The sequence below is a fragment of the Amblyomma maculatum genome, chromosome 1, assembly GCF_055883805.1.
Source record: "Amblyomma maculatum isolate TAMU_Amacu chromosome 1, ASM5588380v1, whole genome shotgun sequence".
NCBI lineage: Eukaryota > Metazoa > Arthropoda > Arachnida > Ixodida > Ixodidae > Amblyomma > Amblyomma maculatum.
In genome coordinates, this window is record NC_139344.1 from 103,854,769 (window position 1) to 103,881,737 (window position 26,969).

The window sequence follows — 26,969 nt, forward strand, 5'->3', positions numbered from 1 at the left end:
CGCGTTGTGAAGGCAAGCAGACGCCCCCCGCGCCCGGAAGAAGCGGCAGCGCCGGCGCATGCCGCAGAGCCGGCCCAGACGCCGTGCGGCGGGACAGGGTGTCATGGGGCTGCCCAGGCTTGACGTTTGGTTCGCCGGCACCGACGACGAACTGCCATCTTTCTCGTTCGCGCTCTCCTTGTCGTTCCTCAATTCCCCGAGCGGAGTGCTGACCGTCGCCGAAATCGCAAGTACAGATCCTTGTATAGCAGCTCCTCTGCCGATGGGGCGGCCAGCAGGACACTCCGAAAAAGGCGCTCCTGACCGCGCCCCCCGGCATCGCGGTGGCCGTATTTTAGATGGGATAAGCGCAGTGCTCATCGGAGAGTTTAATCCGCAGATGTTACGGCCGCTTAGGCGATCCATTCCTCATCAGCATTCGTTCATCCTTCCTTAGCGGACGTCAGACGGAAAGCACGCGCCGTGCACCTACTTCACGCCGCCGCTACGTGTTGCTCGAGACGACGGCCTCGAGGCAACGCTCGAGGGCACGCGGGGGTGTGCGGGGTAGGAATCGATATATCGAGCTACCGCTTCCCTCTCCGTCGCTTCTCTCTCTGCAGCGCTTGGAATATCTGTCCCAAGGTGGCGCGACGAAGCCACAACTTTCTCTTTGGGGACGTAGCCCGGCCTTTCCCAATGTTTAGCTGAATCCACCATTCTTAAGTAACCTATATTGGTGAATTAGACATATTTAAATGGTCTATGACAGTATTTAAATGTGGCCTGTGTCCTGCTGGAACGAGACTGTTACACTGTCCAGTGCAGTGTGGCCAATTAATTAGTGTAGAAAAACAACGAATTTCGCATAAGTAGAATTACAAGCTTGACCTGCTGCGGGAAGTTTCTCTGTTCTGTATTGAGCGTTGCTACATTGTGCAGGTTTTCTTCCAGATTCATTGCGTATGTGCCATGAGTCTATAAGTTCGTAAAGAAAAGCACCTGAAACAAGCTATAAGCTTGAAAACATTTAGTTCCCGTAATGCAAAGAACCGACATTTTAACGCCGTGTGTCGCGGAGCCTCAGCCACTTACGCGCAATTATAGACAACAAAACACGACTGATGCACCCGTGCTTCTCAAGCGGTGCTTTAGATAACCGCTGTAAATGAAACGGCGAGGAATGTCGAGAGGCATGAGCACTGAGCTGACCGTGACCGTCGCTAAAAATACATTGCCCAGGACAAAAAAAAAAAAAAAAAAAAAAAAAAAAAAAACTGACTTGATACAAGATTCCGCGCTTGATATATCAAGCATGACAATGTGCCCGGTGTAACCTCCATCTTGTTTCCGCACATGCTTGCAACACCGCGCGCGCTGAGTGTTTCTGACTTAGCGTACGGTTAGGAGATTTTTACTGGCCGAAGCAACGCTCCATTCTCTGATGCGAACTGTGTTTGAGAGCGCAGGAAGAAGCGTACAAAAATAATACTCCGTGGGGTTATTTAGCATTCACTGAAATCTCATCGCACAAGTGTTTTTACATTCCACCTCCACTGAAATGCGGCCGCAGAGGTCCGCATTCGCAAAATCTGGCTGCGCAGTCAAATGCCGTAGCTGTTTGGCCACCACGATGGGCGAGATACATGCAAGCGTTGAATCACGCATAGAATTTGGTGCATCAGTGGCGCATAGTGGGATTCCATCGTAGGGGTGTATGAACGTCTGTGATTTACATTCCGTAATTGGGTCATGTAATAACTTTAATCACAGTAGAGATCCTGTTCTCCGATAATGGCTTAAGAAATCATTGTGACTGCCATGCACATTATGAAACGCACCTACATTGGTCTGTTACATGAGGTTGCTGCTGCATTTCGATGGCGACGGAAAGCCAGGCGCCCGTGTGCTGTGCGACGTCAGTGCACGTTAAAGAACCCCAGGTGGTCGAAATATCTGAAGCCCTCCACTACGCCGTCCTTCATAGCCCGAGTAGGGTCCTTAAACTCTACATAAAAAAAAAAAAATGTATGCGTTTCATAATATGCGCGCCAATAGCAATAATTTCTGAAATCGAGTGGGTTCAAAACCGGGTTTAGTGACTCAGTAGTCTAACGAACTCCACTGAGATAGCGTGGAGAGGGAATAGAATGGGCAGTCATGGACAAAGGTTTACAGGCTGCGGATTCACGGAAGTTTTATTCCTATGTTGCCTAACTACAGTTGTCATTTTTGTTCATGAGGATAGCTCACACATGTCTCGTTGGGCTTGCATGCCTCTTCATTGACCTGGTTTGCCTGACCACGCAGAAGTAAATATTTGTTTTTGTTTTGGCAAGCCCGCATTCCGCAAACTTTGTCCATGAATTTACTACGTCACGACTCTTAAGAAATGCAGGCTGAAGGAAGCATCGAAATGTTCCGGTCAACGTATGAGCCTGAACATATCAATCGGAAATCATGCAATGAGAGGTCCATAGTGCAAAACGAGGGTCCATAGTTTGATGGCTTAACTCTGGAATATAATTTGCGAGGCCTATAGTTGTCACTATTCTCTGGACGTTTGCTGTACGCGCCTCTGAAAAAAAGCAGTCAGCAGTATGTCCTAAACAAAAAGGTATTGACAAGGAGAAAACCATTTATACTAGCTACTTGCCATGCAGGTCTAGGTTCCTATAGTTACACATTACACAGAAATTAAACATCGTCTCTTTCGCAGAAGAACTTGGGCTACTTGGAACGGCGCAAAGCGGACAAACACAGGAAAGAAGAGCGACAGAAAGAGCGTCTACTATCAACTGTGTTTATTCCGGGTAACACAATCCGTTATACGCCGGCGCATGTCAGAATTAGAACATCGCAAAAGAAAAAAAATCGCAATAATAAAAATAGACGCAATTAACTCAGTTGGTGTAGTACACGCTCTTTCTGTCAAGATATATATATATATATATATATATATATATATATATATATATATATATATATATATATATATATATATATATATATATATATATTTTTTTTTTTTTGCTGTATTTGTGTTCTTTGCGCTGCTACAGTGTCTTTCGCAAAGGAATTTCACAGCTGATCAAAGCTGGAATAATTTTCGAGGGAGAGTCTCTCACACTGTATTACCTTACACACGCATCTTTTGCGTTTTCTTCTGCCACGCAGTTGTCAACGCATATTTCCTTGCAATTAATAGCTGCGCTGAGGCCACAGCGATGCTCATATGAAATGACCTTCGTGAGAATCGAGCCCGTAAGCGCTTACGTTTTATCCTTCATTTCTTTTTCTAATGTGACCCTGGGGCAGTGCAGGCACTAGGTAATGCATCACACACACGAACACGCACACAAGCAACCAAAGAGCGAAGCATGATAACGATCACTGGAGTTGAAGTGGCAATTGCATTTCACGGAACACGCTTAGCAACCGAGGTCTTATTTGCGTCAGTGGTCGCGGATGAATAAAGCGGTAGCCCCTGAATCTTTGCGTTACTGTAGTGAATACACAGAACAAGAAAAAGCGAAGTGAGCGGTTTAACTCGAGAAAGGGGCAATGTGATTACGTAAGTTACGCGACACGCTAGGTTTGAAGACAATTGTAAGGGAATATATAAGACGAGAGATTGCGACTACTGCGGAGGAATTAATGACCGATGGAGAGCACGTGAGCTCGCATGACGTAAGAGAAATGAAAGCAAAATACGCAGCGAATACGCAAAGGGCGTCATTCCGTGAGGGGCGTCCTTTAATTCATTGCAAAGCCTTTTCAATGTCTAGAGCCTCGTATTCGGCGTGCGAGACAGATTGCGCAGTGACCGGCGCGGGCTTTTTGCCGCCTGTCATTAGAACAATCAGCTCTTCTCTGTTGGGCATTTAGAGGGCGAAATGGAGGCCCGCCCGATTCTTTGAACATCTTCCCAACATTGACAACGCAGCCCCGACTCTGTCAATCAGTAAAAATAATAATAATAATAATAAAATAAAAAGCGACAGTCTTACGGTGCATGCACCCGCCGCAGTAGCCGAAAGGAAACAACCTTCGGAGGGCCAATAAACGCCGCGTGCTGTGCATAACGACAAGCTCCATGCGGTACAATTCCGCTTCGGTGGCTGTCACAGCCAACGTGCAGCTTCGAGGCAAGTACAATCTAGCAACGTCTTCTTGCAGACTACTTGATGCATGTTTGGAAAAGTTTTGAAAAACCGATCGTATAGAAACGGGGGCGGTGAACGAACATTGCGTTCTCCGCGTGCGTGCGTGTGTGCGCGTCTGCGTGTGTGTGTTGCAGTTTTTCGAACATGTGGAGGGTTAAACCCCCATATCCTGCTATACAATACCGAACCATATCGTAACGTACCGCGTCAAACTATAGCCTAACATCACATACCAAGACATTTATTAGCGTGACATAACGTAGTGACGTTTGCTCTCGACGATGCAACACTTTTGAAGCTGGCAAGGCACACAACAGACGACACTCGACAGACATTCGCATCTGTCACCGACGAGCCGGTTTAATGTGGCTATAAAAAAAAAAGAAGAAAAAAAAGAATTGGCCAGCGTACGTCGCATGTGGCACGCAAAGGTACAAACCGCAGAAAACACGCATGGATATTGGGATCTTGCCAATTAACGACAATGAATCAGGATCGGAGGAATATGTGCCTTAGTCATACCGTGAAAGGTTTGATATTTTCTGGGAAAGAGTTTTTGAGCGTCAATTTTTCACGCATTGTTTGACTTCATTACTAAAAAATCAGCATATCTGCAGATCTTCCCCCGGCAGGCTTCTAATTTTTAGCCATTACTTTTCAAAAACACGCCCTATCCACTCTTTATGGAAGTGTAACTGATTTGTGCTATGGGGAGGGGGGGGGGGGGGGGCAGGAAAAACTTCGGAAGCAAAATTGTACGACGCATATTTTTATAAGATTATCTTACAATATTCCGCATTTGCCGCATAAATATTTAAGAAAGAATGCACCACATTGGTTTCCCACGACAGCTTTAACTAGTTGCTTGGAGCGCAGGAACAAACTTTAATTGAAAATTTTTGCCACCCATCCTGAAGCTTGAATGAGAATCCCTGTGCCCACGAATGAGAATAAACGTGTGCATAACATCACCTTATAATACCTCCCAGTTGCCCCGTAAATAAAAAGGTGCGCCAAAATCATGAGTATGCTACTGAACACCATATCGGCCAGGAATTTTTCTTCGTTAAGCCTAGGCGAACGCAAGACCCTTGTCTACATGCTCGCTAGAAGACTAGAGCACTTCTCCGATGCTTACTGATTTTGTCTTGAAAAAGGTGCAGAAAAAGAAGCGAAAAAAAAAAGCAGACTTTGCATATAAGCAGGAAAATACCAGGCTGCTTCAAGCGGTTCACTCACATGAGCGTTGTTTGGGAGGCAAATGCATGTTTTTCGGCAACGATACCGTCAACGTAAACCGTTTAATTTCCTCTCGCTGCGCACTTTCACACCGTCTGAATGGCTCGCATACAAGGCGCAGAGTAGGCAGATACTGAAAACGCGCAAACTATTTCCGCACACTTCATTCATACAGTGGATAATTTTGCACAAAATGGTCGACAAAGGCAGCAAGCAAAAACTGGCGTTATGAAGAAGGAAAAAAAAACGACACAAACGCTCATCTTGTATGAACCCATACTAAATTGCCGAGTTTTCCACCCTCTTGCAACACAAATTGAGCGTGTGCCCGAAGCTTAGAGAGCTCAAAAGTGTTGAGTGGAGGCTACCGCATTCTCCATAGGGCGCGGTGGGGATGGCGTCGAAAATAACGTGTGACGGAGTCAGAGCTCTAAAGTGTGTTCCTTCGGCCCGTCTGCCGAGCTTCAACATAGCTTCCGGTAAGCATAATAAATATAGAAGTACGCACCCAGAGTAATGCATACTTTTCGCTTTTTCCTCGCTCCAATTAGTAAGGAGGGCATGTTACATCCAGAAAATGCACTACGTTGGTAAAGGAGTTTTACTAACGTAGTGATGGCCAGGAGCCACTCTGTTCCGCTACCTTCGCGGCGAGTACCCGTGGAGTACGCGGACACGGCGCCAGTGACGACACTTCGACACACTTTCGTGGCTGGGAAAACACGTTCGCCCTCGGCGAGGCGTCAAAACATGAGTCACTGTCACGCAGCGGCCATCTGCGTCGTGGGACGGTTGTAGCGCCGCACGAGCCGCCGCACCGTTGGGGAGATCGGTATCTGCGTGAACGTGCGGGCAAACTGCAGAGGTCTTCCGTACGGATATTCCGAAGTGGAAGGACACTGAAAGGCATTTCGCTTCACTCTCATTCATTTCACCCTTCAGGGCATTGCAGAGGGGGAGTGAAGAACAAGGAAAAGACGCGTGATAAATGAAGGGAAAAAATAGCTCAATATATACAGCGCTAGAGAAAACCTGGGTATAAATTGTGTAAATAAAGCAGAGCAAAAGCAGGCAGTTATCGTTAATATTCACAACATCTGCGGGAATGTGGTTCTACTCTCCTGTAGTGCGGAGCACAAATGGTTGGGCTTCTTCTGGTTTGATGTTTTCGATGCTCACTTTGTGATGATGATCGATGCGGTTCGATATGCATGAGGGTAAGAAATAAACTGATTGCGGAGGATATGAATACCTGTTTTATTTATAGGTAAAGTGAGATACCATTGAACAGAAAAAGAAGGAAGTGAACGCAAGGCTGAGACCTCGAATAGGCATCGCGTTAGTTCCGTACATTTATGCACCTTTATGCCTTTCCAAACTCTTCGTGCCATTAAGCGATGGCCTGAAGCATCAGCTCCTTTGCTCTACAGAGCTGATACAGGAAAACTGTATCAGCTGCCACCCCCCTCTTCCTTGTTTTCTCTAGAAACACCTGCTTAACTGTCGCTATTTTTCCGCCTGGAATACGCATCAGGGAAAGGCTACTCATAAACCATAAAGTTGACACCAGTCTAACTTTGTATTCACTACTTCCTTCGCCTTTCCATTTTAGATATTTCCCCGAATTGATAGTGTAAAAATAGGAGGAAAAATGTGGAGCCGCCCTTGAATGCACGAATGAGTCCTCGGGTGCGAGGTCTCAGTCATGCGCCCATTCAGCTGACGTAGAGTTTGCTGGGGAAGATAGCTACATCAGAGCTCAGCGGTTTGTCGCGCGATGTTTCTTTCGGAACGCTTGGAGAGCCGCAACACTGCGAGCTTGAAGCTTAATAGGAGGGCGAACAGAGCGAAACGACCACTTATGCGCGTCAGAGTGGTGGGACTCACTCGGTCATGGGCTTAGCCTACTCACCTCGGTTCAAAGGAGGCTGCCCCACGTTGCAAGTGGAACTGTCTCCGATTATGCAGCCTGTATAGTTATTATGACGGCCTCGTAAGGTGCCATGTTTTCTGAAATAAACAACCTATTCGCCCCAAGAGCTTTCAGCTAGACGTCACGTGAGCGATAGATGCCCACCGAGTACCAAACGGAGTTCCGGTACATTTAGACGAAGATCGACCATTGTGGCAATTTTTTTGCTAACCGGCCTTCCCCTGGTCATCCTTCCCGGCGGTGTACGAAGCCCGTCTTTCTCAATATATGGACCAAACCGAGGGCTGACATTGCGATTCGGCACGGCTGCTCTTGAATCAGCCTTTAGTCCGCGTAGTCCGCGAAGTTTGAGGGGGAATCTGTCCCGAGGGTGCCTTTTATGTGTACACTGCCTAATATTTTAAAAGTCGTTCATTGAAAAAGATGCTTTTGCTTGGTGACTCATAAAATGGTGGAGTTGGTAGGGAGAAGAAATTGCGGGCAGTACGAAAATACTTTGTGCAAATTTCCATGAATTTATTTTATACGAGTATGCCTGTTCTTGATTTTTTTTTTGTTATTTACTGCAGTGCAGAGTTACGTAAGGACCGTTTGTTAAAAAAAAAATAGAAAACAGTGTTTGCAATAAGCCGAAGGATAAACGGATCCAATGGCTTTCGTTCGGCATTAAATAATGTGATAATGCTTTCAGCACCTTTCACTCTACGCTCTGGTATATCCGCGGCAGAATGATCTGCTTACGGCAAGTGAGCAGCTTTTGTGTTCTTTTTGTGTCTCGTAAGCAAAGCGCGCAGAATCCTTGCTGATTTCCCCTCAATGTCAGTGCAATTTTTGAAGCAGCGTGCACGGTGAGGTGAAGGGATCAGACGGGGCACGAACAGAGCAGACAGGACATGAGTTTATTTTTCTTGAGCCCGCTTTATTGCGATAATTTAAAATGAACGCATACGAACATGTCCGGCGATCACCAGTAGTGCGATAAAGCCGCCTTGGCGGCACTTGAGTATGCGTACTAAGCAGCTGTTTCATAATTGTTTACTGAAAATAAAATTCTTCATTTAGGAAAATACCTGCTGCGCGGCGTAAGCCCGGAGACCTGACGAATAGCTGCCAGCACCCTCTCCAGGCGTCAGGGTGTGTTCATCCTTATTTCTCGCTGCGTTCTCCGGCCCTTTGCAGGTGACGGGCATACTGACGTTCGCCCTAGCGTACAGTAGTCGTGTCTACGTGTACCAGCTGTCCAAACTCGTCGTACGTGTGGAGCCTGAGCCTAGCATCATCTACGTCATCTTCGTGTCCTTCCTCTACTGGTTCGTGTCGCTACTAGTGCTCGCCTCTGCGCTGCTGTCCAACACAGGAATCAACGTGACCAGCACGTTTTTCGTAAGTTTTTTGCAGGGTGTACGCACTACATAGCTTTTTGCGCTTGTCTACTGACCAAAGAGCAACACCACGGAAACCGCAGGACAGAAACAAGGAGACAACATAGTCCTGTCGTTTCCGCGGATTTGTTCCTTACCATGTCCCGCCAAGTAACCTACAACCAGGCTTTTTTAGGTTACTGGCCAAGCGTGAATCATCTCACTAGTTCCCCACTGTTTCATTTCCCATTTTGTCGTTTATTGCTCCCATAAAAAGCAAGTCTTATCGGGGTACATGCTCTATGGCCACAGAATGTTGCCGTTTAGATAAATAAATACTAGCTATGTTATCAAATAAAATTTCATTGCAACAGTGCATCCAAGGTTTTTGTGCCATGCAGTAAGCTTGATATGTATTAGTTACCATGTAATGTTTAGCACGTTGACGGGAGGAGGAGGAAGATGAGGAGGAAAGGCAGGGAGGTTAACCGGTAAAGGAACTGGTTTGCTACCCTGCTCTGGGGGAGAGGGGTAGATGGGTATAAAAGCTGTGGCTGAGAGAGAGATACAGAGACAGTACAGTTACATCACAGACATGTCACATCACATCACGTCACAGTCATTACACGTAACATAAAAAAAAAATCATAGCCTTTCGATCAGTCCTGTGCTTTTCATAAAACGGAGCAGTGTCTGGGAGGCCTTCACCGCAGACGATCGCCGTGGCCAGGGACCTAGGATCTTAATTTCAGTTAGTGGGCGTCCATCTAGACGCTCCAGCGTACGGTATAGGCATTGTCTTTCCTCGCTGTACATGGGGCACTCACAAAGAATGTGGCCTATAGTCTCGTCGCACCCGCAGTTGGTGCATGCAGGGCTATTTGCCATACCTATCACAAAAGAATAAGAGTTTGTAAACGCTACACCAACCCACAGGCGGCACAGCAAAGTTTCTTCACATCGGGGTAGGCCAGGTGGAAGCCGGAGCTTCAGGTCAGGGTCCAGGGATTTTAAGCGGCAGTTCGCAAACTGGTCAGAATTCTGACCACGTTGACATCTTTTTTGTTCGCGAGTAATAGGGTAGACGCTTTTTGTAATCAGTTTTTTTTTTTTTTTTTTTTTTTATAAGTCATACTCTCTCACTTTCGTACAGTAGGAATGCTGGCGTGTGGCTTCTCCTCTCGGTGATGCGAGCGTGTAGAGGGGCAGGGATTAACTAATTTAGAGTACGGGGAGTATAGAGCCTAGCTAGAGAATCAAGCGGTGCCAAGTTGCGAACTCGACGTATATCCTAAGCCCGCAGCCCTATATACCCACTCCCAAGAGATAACGACACAAATTCACGCAAAGCTTACTAAAAAAAAAAAAAAAAAAAAGATCAGATTATACTAGGAAGGTCATTTTTGCTAAAACTGACTTTTCATTTATTTCGCGAAAACCTGTCAGTTAGGTGTCGACGCCGTCTACATCATTCTTGTAGCATGTTTGGACTATTAAGGTACTATCGCGACTACGTTGAAAAGTGGCTGGGGCACTTAAGCTCCACCTTTAAGGATATGACGCGGTAGTGTTAACAGCTCTTGTCACATCACTCGGGCTCATCTACTTTGCACCTGGCTTAATCACAACCCTTAATTTGAGCCAATATCTCACAAGTACTCTCTTGAGCTTACAGCCGTAAGATATCTCGTTATGTGAAGGACAACCCGGTGTAGATATAAAGTCCCACTTTACCAAACCGCACGAATGTACATGTACAGGGTCATCCACTTCCAGCTATAACATGGTCACTGCTTTCAAAGCCACATTTCGCCGCACTCGGACGCATATCGAAGCAAAGCGATACATGCACAAAGGGACCCGAACTTTGCATTACCTACCACTTGGCTTTATTGCATGGCTGTGTCGGATGCAATGGCACTCTGAAAGCAGTGACCGTGCTATAGCTAGAAGTGGACGACACTGTACATACCTGCGTAGCCTAAGGCTAGCATGCCTGACTCGAAATGCAAGCGTTCTGGAAGGTTCGATTTTCCTCGCTGTCCCATCTGAATTGACAAATCCACGTTGTAGTCCCTGCCATATTGGCCATTCACTTGGTCGCGTGACGTCACACAACGCTATGACCAATCAGCGGCCGGCCATTCCGTCTGCCAACTACCATCTGCCAGATGCCTCGCCGCAGGGATGCAGTGGTTAGTGCGCTCGACTGCTGCACCCACGCGGGATCGAATCCCAGCCGCGGCGACTTATTTTCAGTAGAGGCGAAAAGCAAGGCGTCCGTGTGCTGGCGATGTCAGTGCACGTTAAAGAACCCCAGGTGGTCGACATTTCCGGAGCCCTCCACTACAGCAGCTCTCCATAGCCTGAGTCGCTTTGGGACGTTAAAGCACTTTACTAACCAGCCACCTGCCAGAGACATGCCCTCTCACTCACAACGCCGACGTCGTATTTTCCGGAGAACGAGGACTCTAACCGTAACGCGTTAAAGGCGATCATTCTGAATGGCCCGATTGATTTCTTGTTGCGTTTGCATCAGCTGCACTGCTACTTGAATGGCCTCCGCGAAAAGCCAAAGAGTACAAGCGGCCGCAACGCCTTAAGGAGGACTAATTTTCAAAAGAAAACAAATTCTTAATTAGGCGTGAGACATTATTTCCATGCAGGCAATGAATGTTGCAAGGAAGAAAAAAAAAAAAAGAGAACGTTCAACACCTTGAGTTCACAGAATTGGATGAGGGGTTGTTATCGTCACGTCTACACGAAGATGATTGTAACACATTTAGGTGAATACCTATGCTTTTATCTACAAAATTCGCGCGCCTTCACCGGTAGTTTGTCTGCAGTTTAATTCCACATAGATGTGTATATAGTTGCGTTTCAACGCAATAATCTAAATATCCCCCGTTCACCAGAAAATCTGACTTCGGCGCTGTGAGCGAAAAATCGAGGGTAAGCGTGATTGGTGACGTCACGGCACCACATCATCATGACGTAGATGAACTTCCAACTCGGGCTTTTCCTTTGAGATAGGAGGGAAAGATGGGAATCGAACCCCCCGGAACTTTTGAATCCCGGTCAGTGCCCGGCCGTGTCACCTACAAGTTGCTCCCCGCCAGAGCACTATGCTCATACTTTTTCGATAACATCGCCGACGCTGTGTCTTGTCGAGAACAGGGCTTCTAACTCAGTCGCTTTAAAATAAACTTGGACAGCATATTTAACGCAAAGAACAGATAACCAGTGGCCTATTTGGACAGCAAATGAATTCCAAAAAACATAAAACATAGCCGAAGGGGGACTATCTGATAACCAATGGAGATGGAAATTTGTGGTACGTATAGCGAGGTCAAAGCTGACATAGACGATCAGCGGGGGAGGTCTTTACCCTGCAGCCTATACGTAACCAGTTCCGATTGGGGTAATGATACGCACATCACAGCCAAGTCTGAGGGGCTTAAGTGCGGAGCGCTCCCAGAAGGGTGCACTCATCAACTGCTGTGACGACTGCAGCGCAGTCATCGCCCTCCTTTTGCAGAACCTGGAGCCCGTTTCTTCGATCGTCAGACCAAAAATAATATATATTGAGTCGCCTTCCTTCGCATCGCAGGCGGCCTTGGTTGCTAGCGGAAAGGATAATAAAATTGACAAAAGGAGAGGATCGAGTTTGACAAGACAACGAGGAGGAAAGTGCGCGATCCACCGTCTCTGCAGATGACCTTAGAGTCTTGAAGATGCGCCTATGCATATCTCAATGAAGCGGATTCTCTGCAGCATGGCGCTTGGCCAGTGAACCGGCCGCATGTTATTATTTGCATTTCGTGACTGAAGAAAACCGGGAGTTCATCGCCGTAGGAGGGTTATCCCTGCAGCATTTAAACAAGCTGTATATGACGATTGAAAATTGATGCCGCTGTCGTTTTCCTCGCGCAGTACGTCCTGCTGGAAGCCTTCGGGTTCGTCTTCTACCTAAGCGGCGGCATCTCTCTGCTGGCTCTCGAGGCGAGCCAAAGCGTGGCAACTGCAGCCGGGGTGAGTCGTGGCCTAGTGGTTAGGGCGTCCGTCTCGGCTGCGGGAGGTGGTTCGTTCGAAACCCGCCGCCGGACACCCACCGGTAAAAATGGGTACAAGCGTCCCCCGGCCTGGCGCCCGGCTCTTACAGGGGTGTGCGCTTGGAAGAGGCTCCGCAAACCCCGCTGCGCTCCTTCTGGGGCAAAATAGTTTCGAACACTTCAACGCAATGCCGACGCTTGTCGCTGAGAGCATTCTAGGAGCAGGGAAATATATACCGGGTGTCCCAGCTAACTTGAACCAAGGGTTACAAAATAATATATTTGAGGTAGGTGAGTGAAACCAGTTGCATACAACTTCCAGCCTCCTTGCACACTGCAGGCAATTTTTTTGTTTTGCAATTTTTAAAATTTTTTAATTGGTAATTATGTTAATTTTTCTACTTTATTAAATATCGACTTCAGACCGACAATGTAAATTGGAAAGTTGGAGACCGCCTTCAGAAATCCCCATTCCAGTAATTGCGATCACGAAAGCATCACGTATATCTTGTTTTCCGGACTCAGAAGCAATTCCGCGAAATACAAATAAAACTACTTGACTATCCCATTCGCGCACCACGATTGTGGTGCTCTCAGTCGTAGTTTGAATGAACAAAATCAGCTGCGGCCGGGTCTCCTTGACCCCGTTAAAGCGGCCGGTCGATATGCCTGTGATGGCTTCTTCCCCACGTCAGACAGCCGGCTCAAGTGACTGTGCAATTAGCAGCGAGCGCGGCGAGCCGACACCACCGACATTCTAACAAGGTCTTTTCATCACCTTCTCTCCCATCAGCGAAAGTCACGAGAAGCGGATGAGCGATAAGGTATCAGCCACTGAATCTGCGCGTACACGCTTGGGTTAAGCGGCGAGATGACATCGTGTGACTCGACTCAGATTCGCGATCGCAAACTTCATTTGCTGGTACTTTATCGCCATCCGCCTGTCGTGACTTAGGCTCTTGGGGTGCGCAAGCCTTGCTAAGATCTCGGTGGCGACGGGCGAGCTCGAGCTCGCTCCAACCATCGCCAACATTTCAGCCTGCTGCTGCGGTGGGTGGTGGGTAACGGCCGCAGCTGATTTCGTTCGCTCAAACCACGACCGAGAGCTCAACAATCGTGTTGCTCAAATCCGCTAGTCACGTGGCATTATTTGTATTTCGCGGGCTTTCTTTTGAGCCTGGGAAAAAAGATACACATTAGACTCTCTTTATCGCAAATAATGGAATGGGAGTTTCTGAAGGTGCTCTACAACTTTCCAATTCACATCTTTGGTCTAAGGTGAATATTTAGTAAGTTAGAAAAATAACGTAATTAGCTAATTAAGTAACTGGAAAACAAAAAATTGCCTCGGAGCACAAGGAGGCTGGCAGTTGTATGAGACTGGTTTCGCTCACCTATCTCAAATATATTATTTTGTAACCCTTGGTTCAAGTCAGCTGGGATACCGGGTAGATATATATATATATATACCGGGTGTCCCAGCTAACTTGAACCAAGGGTTACAAAATAATATATTTGAGGTAGGTCAGTGAAATCAGTTGCATACAACTACCAGCCTCCTTACGCACTACAGGCATTTTTTTGTTTTGCAATGACTTAATTAGCTAATTATGTTAATTTTTCTAATTTAATAAATATCGACTTTAGACCAAACATGTGAATTGGAAACTTGTAGAGCACCTTCAGAAACCCCCATTCCATTAATTGCGATAAAGAAAGTCTCACGTGTATCTTTTTTTCCGGGCTCAAAAGAAAGCCCGCGAAATACAAATAATACCACGTGACCAGCGCATTTGAGCGCCGCGATTGTGGTGCTCTCAGTCGTGGTTTGAGCGAACGAAATCAGCTGCGGCCGTGACCTGATTGTCGCGTTGCAGCGGCAGGCAGAAATGTTGGCGATGGTTGGAGCGAGCTCGAGCTAGCCCGTTGCCACCGCGATCTTGGCCAGGCCTACGCACCGCAGCAGCCTACATCACGACAAGCGGATGACGATAAAGAACCGGCAAATGAAGATGCAGCGCTAATTTTAGTCGAGTCACATGATGTCATCTCGCCCCTTTACCCAAGCCTGTATGCACAGATTCAGTGGCTGATACCGTATCGCTCATCCGTTTGTCGTGACGTTCGCTGATGGGAGAGAAGCAGGCCTTGTTAGAATTCCGTGGTGTCGGCTCGCCGCTCTCGCCGCTACTTGCATCGTCACGCGGGCCGGCTGTCTGACGCGGGCGAAGGAGCCATTGCAGGCATATCGGCCTGCCGCTTTAACGGGGCCAAGACACGGCCGCCGCTAATTTCGTTCGCTCAAACCACGACTGAGAGCACCACAATCGCGGCGCACAAATGCGCTAGTCACGTGGTATTATTTGTATTTCGCGGGCTTTCTTTTGAGCCCGGAAAAAAAGATACACGTGAGACTTTCTTTATCGCAATTAATGGAATGGGGGTTTCTGAAGGTGCTCTACAAGTTTCCAATTCACATGCTTGGTCTAAAGTCGATATTTATTAAATTAGAAAAATTAACATAATTACCTAATTAAGTCATTGCAAAACAAAAAATTGCCTGTAGTGCGCAAGGAGGCTGGCAGTTGAATGCAATTGGTTTCACTGACCTACCTCAAATCTATCATTTTGTATCCCTTGGTTCAAGTTAGCTGGGACACCCGGTATATATATATATATATATATATATATATATATATATATATATATATATATATATATATATATATATATATATATATATATATATATATATATATATATGTGTGTGTGTGTGTGTGTGTGTGTGTGTGTGTGTGTGTGTGTGTGTGTGTGTGTGTGTGTGTGTGTGTGTGTGTGTGTGTGTGTGTGTGTGGTACAGGCAAAACAAAACAAAAATTTCATCAAGGCTGTGTTCTTTATTTCCGCTGTCGGATAAAGAAGCCTAGGGCGTCATTTACAAAGCTTGTAGATGGCCTTGGCAGGGTTACAAATTTCAATTATTGTTTGTCTATGGCGTTGAACCGTCGCCGTTTCTGTAATGTAGAACTTCTAAGCCTACCTGCTAAGCAGCTTGGCCGTATATAGCATAAAATCGCGAAGGGCTGACTGCGGCTGATTCAGGTGCTTGTCGGGAGCTTCGAACTGTACGTGCTTCTCATTTGAAAAACCCCAGTCATCGGTGATGGTTGAGTGGCTCCTGACCAGCATAAAGCACGATAGACGTGCCACGTGATCAAGATGCCAGCGTAGCTTTAACGGCCAACCCTGGCTGTCTTGCTTTTGGTATAGGCTTTCGTATAAAGACTGATGCCTGTGGAACAAGTGTCGATGTTATCGCACCCATACTATCTCGGATCCATAGTGCCTGAGCGCTGTCTGCCGTACAACACGAGTCACAAGCTTCGCTATACGTACACAGCCAGAGGTTTGGATGTTTGCCGCTATCGTCCTTTCTAGTTTCGTACGCTGGCCGTCTTCTAACGCGCATGCAGCGTTGGAAGCAAAGAGCACTGAACTAGGGTAGAGGGGGAGCCTCAGTGCACAAGTTGAGCCAACGTTTCGACAAGTGGACTTGTCTTTATCTGGGCAACGCGATCATCATTGAGAGGGGTTTAAATGCTCTTTTGTCTCCGAAGAAGAAAAGCTAGGGAGGGAGGAGAGTGAAGAAAATGTAGGTGAAGGAGTCAAAAAATGTTCCTTCGGTATGCACTTATTAGCCTGGAACCGGTGATTCAGTGTCATAAATAAAGAAAATAAAAAGCAGCAGCAGTGCTGGGTGGGTGATGAGTCAGCACCTGAATCAGTTTCGATCCTGAAACGCCTTTCTTGAAAGAGGACAGACATTCCAAAGGGCCTCGATAAAGAATACATCTGCAGGGAAACAATTCTCAAAATAATTGCACAAGGACAAAGACCAGAATAATAACAGGTCAACAACCACACCTGCCAGGCCCTGAAGAAAGGGGTTCAAGATGCAGTAAAAGTGTACTGTGCAGCCAGTGATAATACGGAAACATTGTTGAAAAATCTCGATGTAGGGTTTTTTTTGCCCAAACAAAGACAAGGACAAGAAAGGCGAGACACACACACACACAAGCGCTATCAACTGACTTTATTCGTGGAAGGCAGCATTATATGCCAACCAAATCAAATCAGTCGATATTGTGGACCATAAACCCTGACTGCTCATTGGAGGGTCAAATTCTAAAGTTAAAGCTCAGCTACTTTGGTCATCTGATGAGAAGAGAGGAATCGCTGGAGAAAGATTTGATGTTGGGAAAGGTTGAGGGTCGTCGGAGAAGGGGTAGGCAGCGAACGCGATGGTTAGATGGCATCCTCGAGGCACTGCAGATGAAGTTATGTGATGTCAGGATGATAGTGAGAGACCGGAAAGCGTGGCGTGACATGGTCCATAGGGTCACGAAGAGTCGGACACGACTGAACTGAACTGAACTGCCTCTTTCATACTGTGCAGCCAGCTTCTTTCTCTCATTCTACACTAGATCATTCGCGAGAGCGTGTGTGACTGGTGGCAATCATTGACTCGCACGCGATGAGACGCACAAAGGGATGTCCTAAATAACTGACTTGAAACGACAGAATTGCGACTGCTTGTTTGACAGATTCCTCACTGCCGCTGGCCCATGAAAACTAGCCTGCAAGTCTCCCTTGCATTCGTGCTCCTTGCAGCGATGTCTCGGTTGGTGCCTGAGTATGAATTTATCGAATCATATTGGCCTCGAGATCGAGCAGAGTCGCCACATTGCGGCTCAGTTGCGATACCTACTCAGTGTGGATGCGTTTTCGCGTCGCGTACCAGCCCGCAGTGATTTACGCGCGCGCATGCGGCGTGTACAGGAGTGTTTTTGTTTGTTTCGCAGTTCCTGTGAGCTTTTGCTTATCTATATGCCTCTTGCAAAATAAATATGAACAGTCTATAACACCACGCTTCATTAAAAAAAATATATATACTTGTCCGTATCGAGCATGTCATGCTTGGATAAGGACATCATCCATCGCGGTCTTCGGCGCTTGAGATCCTTTGACATGCAATGTCTCAAACGAAGTGGTACTGCCGTTACCGCCGTGTCAAAGCAAAACAAGTTGCTGCCATCAATAAATGTCAATGCAAACGCTCAGAAATCGTATATTCCCGTTTCTGTTTGGAATACCGCAGTTACTAAAACATATGCCACCGCAGACTGCTTTATGTAGCAAAATGCAGTTTGAACAGACCACTCTAGGCCTACTATGCCTTGTGTATTCACGATCGAGTTGTGTGAGTATTTTTTTTTTTTTTTTTGCTTTTAAACCTCTGTCGCGGTGTCTCAATGGTAAGGGCGCTCGACTGCTGATTTCGAGGACGGGAGATTTAATCATAACCGTTTCGAAAGGCGTTCCTCTGCTGTGGGATTTGACTGCACAATAAACAATCCCACGTGGTAAATGTGGTGTTAATAATGAAAAAATAAAACGACACCAAAACCATCCTCTGCAATCATCCGTCATAGCCGATGCCGCTTTCATGCGTTAAACCCGGGCCAATATGCATTTCCTTGCTTTTCTTTTTTTCTTTTTCTTTCTTTTTTTTTTTTTTTTTTTGTTGGAGGCTTCTGTGCATCCGTTAAAGTTTTAGCGAACACATTTTGCTCTAGAGAAATGCTCGAATGTTTGGGAAACGTAATCCCTGCACCTAATTGTTACCCTAAATATTACATAATACACCTAGATTAATGTACTTTACTGGTAGCCTATTATAATCATTATAATCCCTTTTCGTCCAAGTGCTGTCTTCCGAGCAAACTCGTCGTTTCTGACAAGGGGAGTAAAACAGCTTCATGCGGGCTTAAATATCAGTGTTTAGTTCTGGAATAAATACATATTTATAGTCGCATGATAAGATGACCTCCATTTCTTTCAGAATAGTTTATATCCGGTATCTGTTTTGGAAGCAACCCTAACATTTTACTTCGCATAAGATTTAGTCACTGCTAAATAATTAGTGAAAAAAAAAATTTTCAGCCAGTAAAATTGCTTCCCAGAACATGACAGTGCCCATGCGCAGTTTATAACGATGTCTTCGCAGCGAGTAATTCGTAGCTTGCACTTTAACGTTACTGAAAATTAATCGCTGATTATTGTAAATTCTGTCAAGTGTGTAAAAGTTCTCTCACACGGTGAAATGGATTGGCATTGCAAAACAAAATAATTACACAACTAAGTTACCGTTATGTATTAACATCACACACATCAGAAATCCCTTATACTTTCCTCGTTTTCAGGAAATCATTTACAGTTAGTGGCGCATGGAGTAATACACTATCACATTCTATGACAGTGGTCGCAAAAAAGCATCTCGGCAAATTCAATCCACTCAGCGCTGTACACGTGAACAATCAGCTTTCCTTTGCGGCGAGGTTTCCTGTATAGTGTCGGCGTGATCTCATTTTTGGGGAATACTTGTGCGTGGTTGTCTGGGACAGAGTTGATGTGCACTGTCTAAAGCAACTCGCCATGCAGTGCGCTGCCAGTGCTACATTTAACCTGCTTAATCCTTGAGTCAAGTACGATATAATGAACCAGGCTTTCTCGATTCAATCTAAAGTACTGCAGGTATCTGCGTGGGCTTGACACTAAATTCGCCGGTCTCACTCGCATGAGATACGCGCACACTGTTTGAAAGTCGATAAGAAAACAAAGCTGTCATTAGGCAGGCCCAAGCATTAGGCGCGTGAGCGCGGTACAGCCCAAGAAACGTGCAAAGTAAATCTAGAAGACTGGTGGTTGCGTGCTTTGTTTTCCTAAAATCCGCTCTTCTTCTGCTGCATTGGCGAAATCCTTGGATTTTTTTTTCTGCAATATTGCAGAAATACTGCAGAAGACACGTTTTCATCGCCAACAAACCCGCCGTAAACTCGGAAGCAGACCTACGCAGCATACGTTTCTGCGAGCGCCGCCGGCTGCCGATCCACACTACCGGAGTGACGGTGGCGCCACCTCTAGGTCGATCTCGCGGCGAATATTACTAAGCCCGTCTCCAAGTCAAGTTCAACTGTTGGCGTTCCAGACAGGCGGTCCATTTTTGACGTCACACCTATTATTATAAGACATATACCGTCTTTACTGGAACATATGTTGACCGAGAAATATGTGCACCAACTTTCACGACCTCCGAGAAAAAAGTGAGATTGCCATCTGCAGAAAGCTAGAGAGCCTAGATGGATTCGAATATTTTTGGCGCGTCACGGCATGGCGCTTTTTTAAGGCTTTAGTTTGAGAAGCTGTAAATATGGGCATGAAGCTGAAATGAACAGCTGGCTATGCATTGTGCTTGATGTGTCTTGATGTGTGTGGTAGCAGCCGTCATTTGCAACAACTGTATGTGTTACATCCAATAGTACCGTACCATGTGTTCTACATTGCAGGTGTTCTCCATAATCAGCGCGGTTCTTCACGGCCTGCATGCTCTTCTGGTCTACCTGAAGAAAAAGAAGTGACCTCGCCTCTCAAGCGACAAGGACAGTTCTATTTCAAAGAGTTTCTTCGCCAGCCAAACTATCTAGTCATGTGGGTATTCTGCATGGTCACATAGAAACCGCGATGATGTGGCACAAATTACATTCATTGAACATGTACTGAGTCGTTCTCCTTCCATTTGTTTTTTGCAATGTATGCCATCAGTGTCAAATGAAATCCAGAGAGCCTAACTGAAACGCAAGCATATGAACACAAAAAAACCGCATTTATTCAAACCTAAACCTAGATTTTTTTTTTCAGAACTCTGCTCCCAAATCTCCAAGGTCTGATTAGATTCGAAGAATTAAGAAAATGCAATTAAAATCACACCACAGCTGATTGAAACGGGAAAAATGAAATGCATATGCTGCCCGCACAAACTACTATAAGAAGACAGCACCATAGTCATTACTATTGAAGTAGCCCAGGGTGGGGCTCAGACTTTACGCAGGAATTCCACTCTTCGTAGAGCTTCATCCTGCCCCGTGACCGGACAGCCTGCGCGCTTGGTATGAGCACAGTTGAACTATTCATGGAAGTACGCTAGCCACGAGGCTTTAGGAAAATAAGTGTCGCTTGCTTTCTGTGGCTGCTGTCAGCTTCAATGTTCTTACTGTCCAGTCGGCTTACACCTGAAGAAACTTTGTTTTTTTTTTAGCCTTCACTTTAGGGCGACCGTTTAAAATCGAGCCTGAACTATATTATAACACTAAATACGGTATCAGCTTCTACAGGTTTTCCCTCTGAATTTAATCCTAGCGCCAGCGGAAATAATCTGAGCGTCGACTGATATAATCTAAGCGCCATGTAATTTAATTCGAAAGCCAAACATTTAATCATAGCGCCAGCATATTTAATTCAAGCGCCAACTCGAATAATGTCCGCACCAACCAATTTAATCCGAGTGCCAACGCAATTAATACAAGCGCCAGCGAATTTAATCCGGGTGCCAACCAATTTAATCCACATGTGAAAAATGAATGTGGTGGAGGGCTCCAAAGCATGAAACATGAATTCCAGAAATAAATAGAAATTGAGATCACATTTCAGACCATGCGACGACTAAACGAAGTGTTAGCTTATGGGATGACTTTATATTATGACAAACGCACAATTTCGGCACTGAAATACTGAAGGGTCCCAGAGCTGTGGTTTACTGGCTCTATATTCCAAGAGGACAATTTATCCCACAAATGTGCGCACTGCTGATTACAGAATATATACAGAATTAAAATGTCTTCCACGAAACACAATTATTTTATCACACAATTAAAAAACGTTTTAATCAACCGTATCTAATTTAGCTATATGTAATTTCATCAGCCAAACATTACACAGCCAATGCCAAAAAGTTCCAAAGCAGACGGCAAGTTTTCCGCCTCCGTTTAAGGCACGCTCACACTAGCGGGAAAACGCGCAACGCTGGAAGTTCTCCGCGCGCCGCTTCCCGCAGAAACCGGTTTTTTTCCCGCGGGCTGACTTGTTTGACGTTCCGCGGAGCGATGGGGTCGGAAGCTATTTTTCCCGTCCCGCAGAACGGAGTAGCCAATTGGAGCGGAGCGCAGACCGTGACGTCAGTCCAAGTTCAATGACTCCCGGTGGCGGCTGCGCGGGCGACGGGAGCATCGCTGGTGTCGCTTGAATAGCCCGCTCACTTGCGCACGAGAAAAGCGCGTGCTTTCCCTTCGCTCTTGTCACGTGACTACTCTTTCTCGCTCCGCTCGTTTTTGCCTCCTCTACATTCCACGACAAACGCAGCGGGAAAACTGGCGTAGTGTGAGCGTCCTTCCGAGGAGCTGCGACGCTGCGGCGCCATGAACGTTGCGCCGCTGCGGGAAGTTTCCCGCTAGTGTGAGCCTGGCTCGGTGCCGAATTGTCGTCTGTTTTTGCGCTATGCTAGGAGAATGGATGAAAACGTAGACAAGTAAATTCACTACTAGAAATAGGTGTACTTTCTTTTGCAAGAAATAGAAATGTTTTCTCAAGAGCATAAAACAAAAAACTGCTAGAAACGCAGAAGACAAGAGATTTCAAAGCAGGCGGCAATCTTCGCGCCTCCGTTGTGTGTGCCGCGTTGTCGTCTGCATTTGCACGACGGAGTAGAGCCGGACGGTGGTGGTGCGTACTCGTATATTATAGGCAGGTCTGCGTGTTTTCATTAATTTTGCATGAACCTTAACGCGCATTATTTTCTTCCATGGAAGCTGATGAGCAGTGCCCTGACAACCTAATCGGGCACCGAAAACGGGGACCGCCGTTCAAGCCTCCAGGTGCACCAAAAAGAAAGAACAGCAAAGTCTGCGAGCATGACAGGGCCAGAATTCTCGAAGTGTCGAGGAGTGGGGGAGATGTGAAAAAATTGGCAGACAAGCTGGGCATCAATTTAAAGACGGCGAGATCCATTGCAGCGAGCGACAGAGAAGCGTTGAAGAAAGGCGGAACATCGAAGAAATTCGGAAATGAGGTAGTAACGGCTCTAAAGAATATTGTGGATAACAACCCTGCTTTCACGCTAAAGCAAATAAAGCAAGCAGTGGAAGAAGAATTGCCAGGAATCGCCATCAGCACAAGTAGCATTGATCGCCTACTGAATTCGCACGGTTACGCTATGAAGTTGATGACTCAGAGGCCGATTGACCGCAACAGAGACGACGTGAAATGCAGCCGCAAAACATACGCGCAATGGTTGCAGTGTGAAGGACCTCGCTTGTGCTGGTTTTACATCGATGAGACCAACTACAACTTATGGTGTTCAAGGAGCTTCGGCCGTGCAGTGAAGGGACAGCCTGCGGTGCAGACGACGACTGGCACCAAAGGAGCAAACCTTAACATTCTCGCCTGCATGTCCGCAAATGGTGTCATTCATTGGACGGCCGTAGACGAGGTTCACTGGGTCGTTTTCAATGAATTTTTGAGCGACATATCAGCCCGTGTCGAAAGTGAAGAACCTGGTTCTGAAGCGGTTTTTATTTTTGACAATGCTCCAGCTCACAGCCGTGCGGGACAGGCAAGCCTGGCCAGTCAGACGCACTCGATCAAGCGGCTGCCTCCTTACAGTTCATTTTTCAACCCTATAGAGGAAGTCTTTTCGAAGTTCAAGTCGGAAGTCAAAGCTTTCCTCAGCGAGCGGAGAGACCTGGTGCTAATCACTCCTCTCGGAATGACTAAAAAGGACCATCGGCGCAGTTTGTTGCTCGACGCTGCCCGACACTCTATGCAGCAAATACAAAGGATAGAGTGTGCTGCTTTTGACCGCCATAACTTTTCTTTTATACGGGCAGCTTTGCATGAAGACGATATGTAAAACGTTCTGAGTTATAGTTAGACCTGCCTAATGTCTCCTAGAAAATAAAATTACATTTCAGTCGGCTACTTCTGTGCTTGTACGTGCTTATAGTTTGTTGGCAACCTACGCTGCTAGGATTGCCGCCTAGGCAAATTAAGTACTGCTGCTAAGGTGACCATAGTGAGAAGCCAGTAGCTATTCCTGGCCTCGGTTGTAAGCTCCGCTGTACATAGTTTCATTCACTCTACCGTGCCGCGGCCAGACTGAAAGCAGGGGCGCGCTCTCTCTTTCCGTGGTAGCGTTACTCTAAGTATTCACGCCGAAACCAACTCTGTGTTACACTGATCCTTTTCCACTAGTGGTGTTAAATCATGATTAGAAACCCAAATACATTTCTGCACCGGTTGCAATTTCTAAAAACAGCCGGCTGTTGTGTGAAGACCGCACTTGCCTTCAGCATGCAGATTCAGTGCATAAGACAACCCAGGATAAGCAGTGCTTAACCAAAGAATTAGAAGATGACAGGTATATTTATTCACTTGCCATGCGTCTAAGCTAAACGCTGCAAGAGACGTGTCACAAACCGCTTTTTTTTTTTTTTTTTTTCAGCTGCACATATGGTTCTTGGTTGTTGCAAAAATATAAGAACAAAGCGAAATAGTGCATGAAGATGTGACGCTTACCCGTCGCATGGTCTCGAATGTGATCTCAATTACTATTTATTTCTGGAATTCATGTTTCATGCTTTGGAGTCCTCCACCACATTCATTTTCCACATGTGGATTAAATTGGTTGGCACCCGGATTAAATTCGCTGGCGCTTGCATTAACTGCTTTGGCACTCGGATTAAATTGGTTGGCGCGGACATTATTCGAGTTGGCGCTTGGATTAAAAATGCTGGCGCTATGATTAAATACTTGGCACTCGAATTATATTGCATGGCGCTTTGATTATATCAGTCGGCGCTCAGATTATTTCCGCTGGCGCTAGGATTAAATTCAGAGGGAAAACCTGTAGAAAAGAAATACAGACTATCTTCCATGACGTTCATGCAGCTTTATCTGCGCCGACAAAGTAAAATCAAATCCGCTAAAGTTGAGCAGTCGGCCGTTCGAATACTGTCGTTTCGCTGTTCCGGTTTTAATCGTCTCGTGCACTTTAGTTTAGCACTGGTAGCGCATATCACGCAAGAGGGGTCAACTATTTCATGGTATATTAATAAATCCTTCGTCTGTCTTTGATGTCGAGAACAGCGGAGCAATCATACAGACTTTAGGAGGAGTAAGCACTAAAAACATAGAAGACATACTAATGAAATCGGTGAAGTTCTTATTACACAACTGAAGATGCGAGCGCTTATATTTAGCTACATGGGAATCCAACCACAGTTGCTGATTGCTTTCGTGGTAAACATTTCTTAGTAAAAGTTCCTTTCTCGTGATATTTAAAGGGATGTGCCAATCACGTCTGCAGTGAACCTATACCACACTGATAATTATGCTATTCGTGGTGTGTTTTTCGGATGACTCGAATTCAATCAGCTTCAATCGCCCTTTCTGGCATTCTAAAGCTACGATAAGTAAAATAAATAATTAACCCTAATGATATAGAGTACTTAAGTAAAACTTGTCGCTGGGCTCGCAAGTGCATTTTAGACCAAAATAGGTTAGCGCAAAACAACACGGACAGGAAAAAGGAAGACAGGATGACGAGCTGCTGGCAACTGATTATTTTATTGAAGGGCGCACAAAAAGAGTTTCACCGTCACACCACCGATCGACTCCCGCACACGTCAGAAGGATATGCTTTTATTGCATGAAAAAGAGATCTATGTTTAACATCAACAAAAAGCTGATAAAAACTAGCGATTCTTTAAAAGTTAAAAACAAAATGGAACGCAGTTTAAAGTGTCCAGGTAACATGTTGAATGGGAAATGAAAGGACGACGCGGCATGCAAATGCATTATAAATGCTAAAATCCCAGGAGGAAAAAAAAAAAGCAGCCAAAACATATGTGAATCATAATTTCTTTGCGAAAACGTTATACCACAGCTGAACAGACAACAAGGGACCGTGGTGTACTGCCGAAGGGATGACTGAATTGATAATGGAGCATGAGATGACAGATGAACTGCAATAAAAAATCCGAAACTGAAGCGAACAGAAAACAACGTAAGCCTTCGTAAAACGGCTTCGTCCTATGATTACACCGTGTACAGCATAACAATTGGTACCCTGTCCTTTGCTCAGACCAATTTCCCCATAAAGCCTTCTATAGCCTTATACAAGGTGTCCAAGCTAACTTTAGCCAAAGGTTAAAAAATGAGACGTTTGAGATTGGCCAGAGAAACCACTTCTATACAGCAGCCAGCCATATGGCGCAGTACAGGCAATTTTTTTTTTATTTTGCAATTAAAAAAAAAAAAACATCACGTGACTAACGCATTTGTACACCGCGATTTTGGGGCTCTCAATCGTGGTTTGAGTGAACGAAATCAGCTGCAACCTTGGCTCCATGACCCCGTCGCAGCGGCAGGCCGATATGTCTTCGGTGGTTTCTTCACCCGCTTCAAGCAGTCGGCGCACGTGACATCCACGTGACGGTGCAAGTCTCAGCGAGCTAATTTCGTTCACTCAAACCACGATTGAGAGCGCCACAAATGCGTTAGTCACGTGATATGTTTTGTATTTCGCGGGCTTTCTTTAGAGCTTGGAAAAACAATACACGTGAAGCTTTCCCTATCGGAAATAATTGGAATGGGGGCTTCCGAAGGTGCTCTCCATTGGAACTTTGCAAATCATATTTATTGTATAAACGCAACACTTAATACTTAGTAAATTAGAAGAAATATCTGAATTAGTAATAATTAATTACAAAATAAAAAATTGCCTGTGATGCGCTAGATTCCTGGAAGCTGTATAAAAATTTTTTTAAAACCCTTGGCTAAAGTTAGCTTGGACACTCGGTATAGGAAAATAGAAGCATCGCTGACACAATTTTGTCCCTTCTTTCTAATCAAAAAGGCTTCTGTGAGTTCGCGCTTCACTTTGACGGGTTTACATGAGCGTAGGTCATAGCCCTTACAATGCAGCGGCAGATTGGACCCCGAGCGTTCATATATAAGGCACAATTATTATTAACCGTATTATAAATATTTGGAATACTAACAATATTTTAGAAAAATAATTGTGTCGAAAGGAATAAGAATCGACAACAGCATTCTCTTGTAACATGGTGAGTGAAGCGTTAAGTTAGCATTTGTTCTTCCTTACATTTTTTCCTTTATTGTATTTTTCAGAATTCGGAGTCTCAAATATCTGGGGAGTCTTGCTGGAGAACCACTGCTTCACACGAACTATATGGCGAAAATGAAGGCACTCTGTGTCCCCGAACGCGCAATTTTGAATAAAAAAAAAAAAAAAAAAGCACGTTTCTGCTTTTTGTGCAATCAGACC

General features: G+C 45.7%; 2 protein-coding genes across 6 annotated transcripts; both read left to right on the forward strand.

The window, feature by feature from the left end:
- On the forward strand, positions 1-26,969 carry LOC146203365 (uncharacterized). Of its 5 annotated transcripts, none has more exons than XM_084588721.1 (5): positions 3-226; positions 8,497-8,700; positions 12,612-12,710; positions 20,137-20,278; positions 22,432-22,450. In XM_084588721.1, exons 1-4 carry the CDS (start codon positions 59-61, stop codon positions 20,206-20,208), a joined length of 543 nt encoding a protein of 180 aa, XP_084444847.1. In that variant the 5' UTR covers positions 3-58; the 3' UTR covers positions 20,209-20,278; positions 22,432-22,450. The 5 variants fall into 5 exon arrangements, with proteins under 5 accessions (XP_084444848.1, XP_084444847.1, XP_084444846.1 ...); XM_084588720.1 differs by lacking the exon at positions 22,432-22,450 and adding an exon at positions 20,489-21,570; XM_084588718.1 differs by lacking the exon at positions 22,432-22,450 and adding an exon at positions 26,813-26,969 and having other exon boundaries at positions 4-226.
- LOC146203366 (uncharacterized) lies at positions 22,425-26,434 on the forward strand. Its single transcript, XM_084603004.1, has one exon. It carries the CDS (start codon positions 22,425-22,427, stop codon positions 23,529-23,531), a length of 1,107 nt encoding a protein of 368 aa, XP_084459130.1. The 3' UTR covers positions 23,532-26,434.

Coding starts and splice junctions, on each gene's coding strand:
- LOC146203365 (XM_084588717.1), top strand. CDS start 59: ATGCCGCAGAGCCGGCCCAGACGCCGTGCGGCGGGACAGGGTGTCATG. Junction 227..8,496: donor TGCTGACCGTCGCCGAAATC/GCAAGTACAGAT, acceptor GGCCCTTTGCAG/GTGACGGGCATACTGACGTT. Junction 8,701..12,611: donor ACGTGACCAGCACGTTTTTC/GTAAGTTTTTTG, acceptor TTCCTCGCGCAG/TACGTCCTGCTGGAAGCCTT.
- LOC146203366 (XM_084603004.1), top strand. CDS start 22,425: ATGGAAGCTGATGAGCAGTGCCCTGACAACCTAATCGGGCACCGAAAA.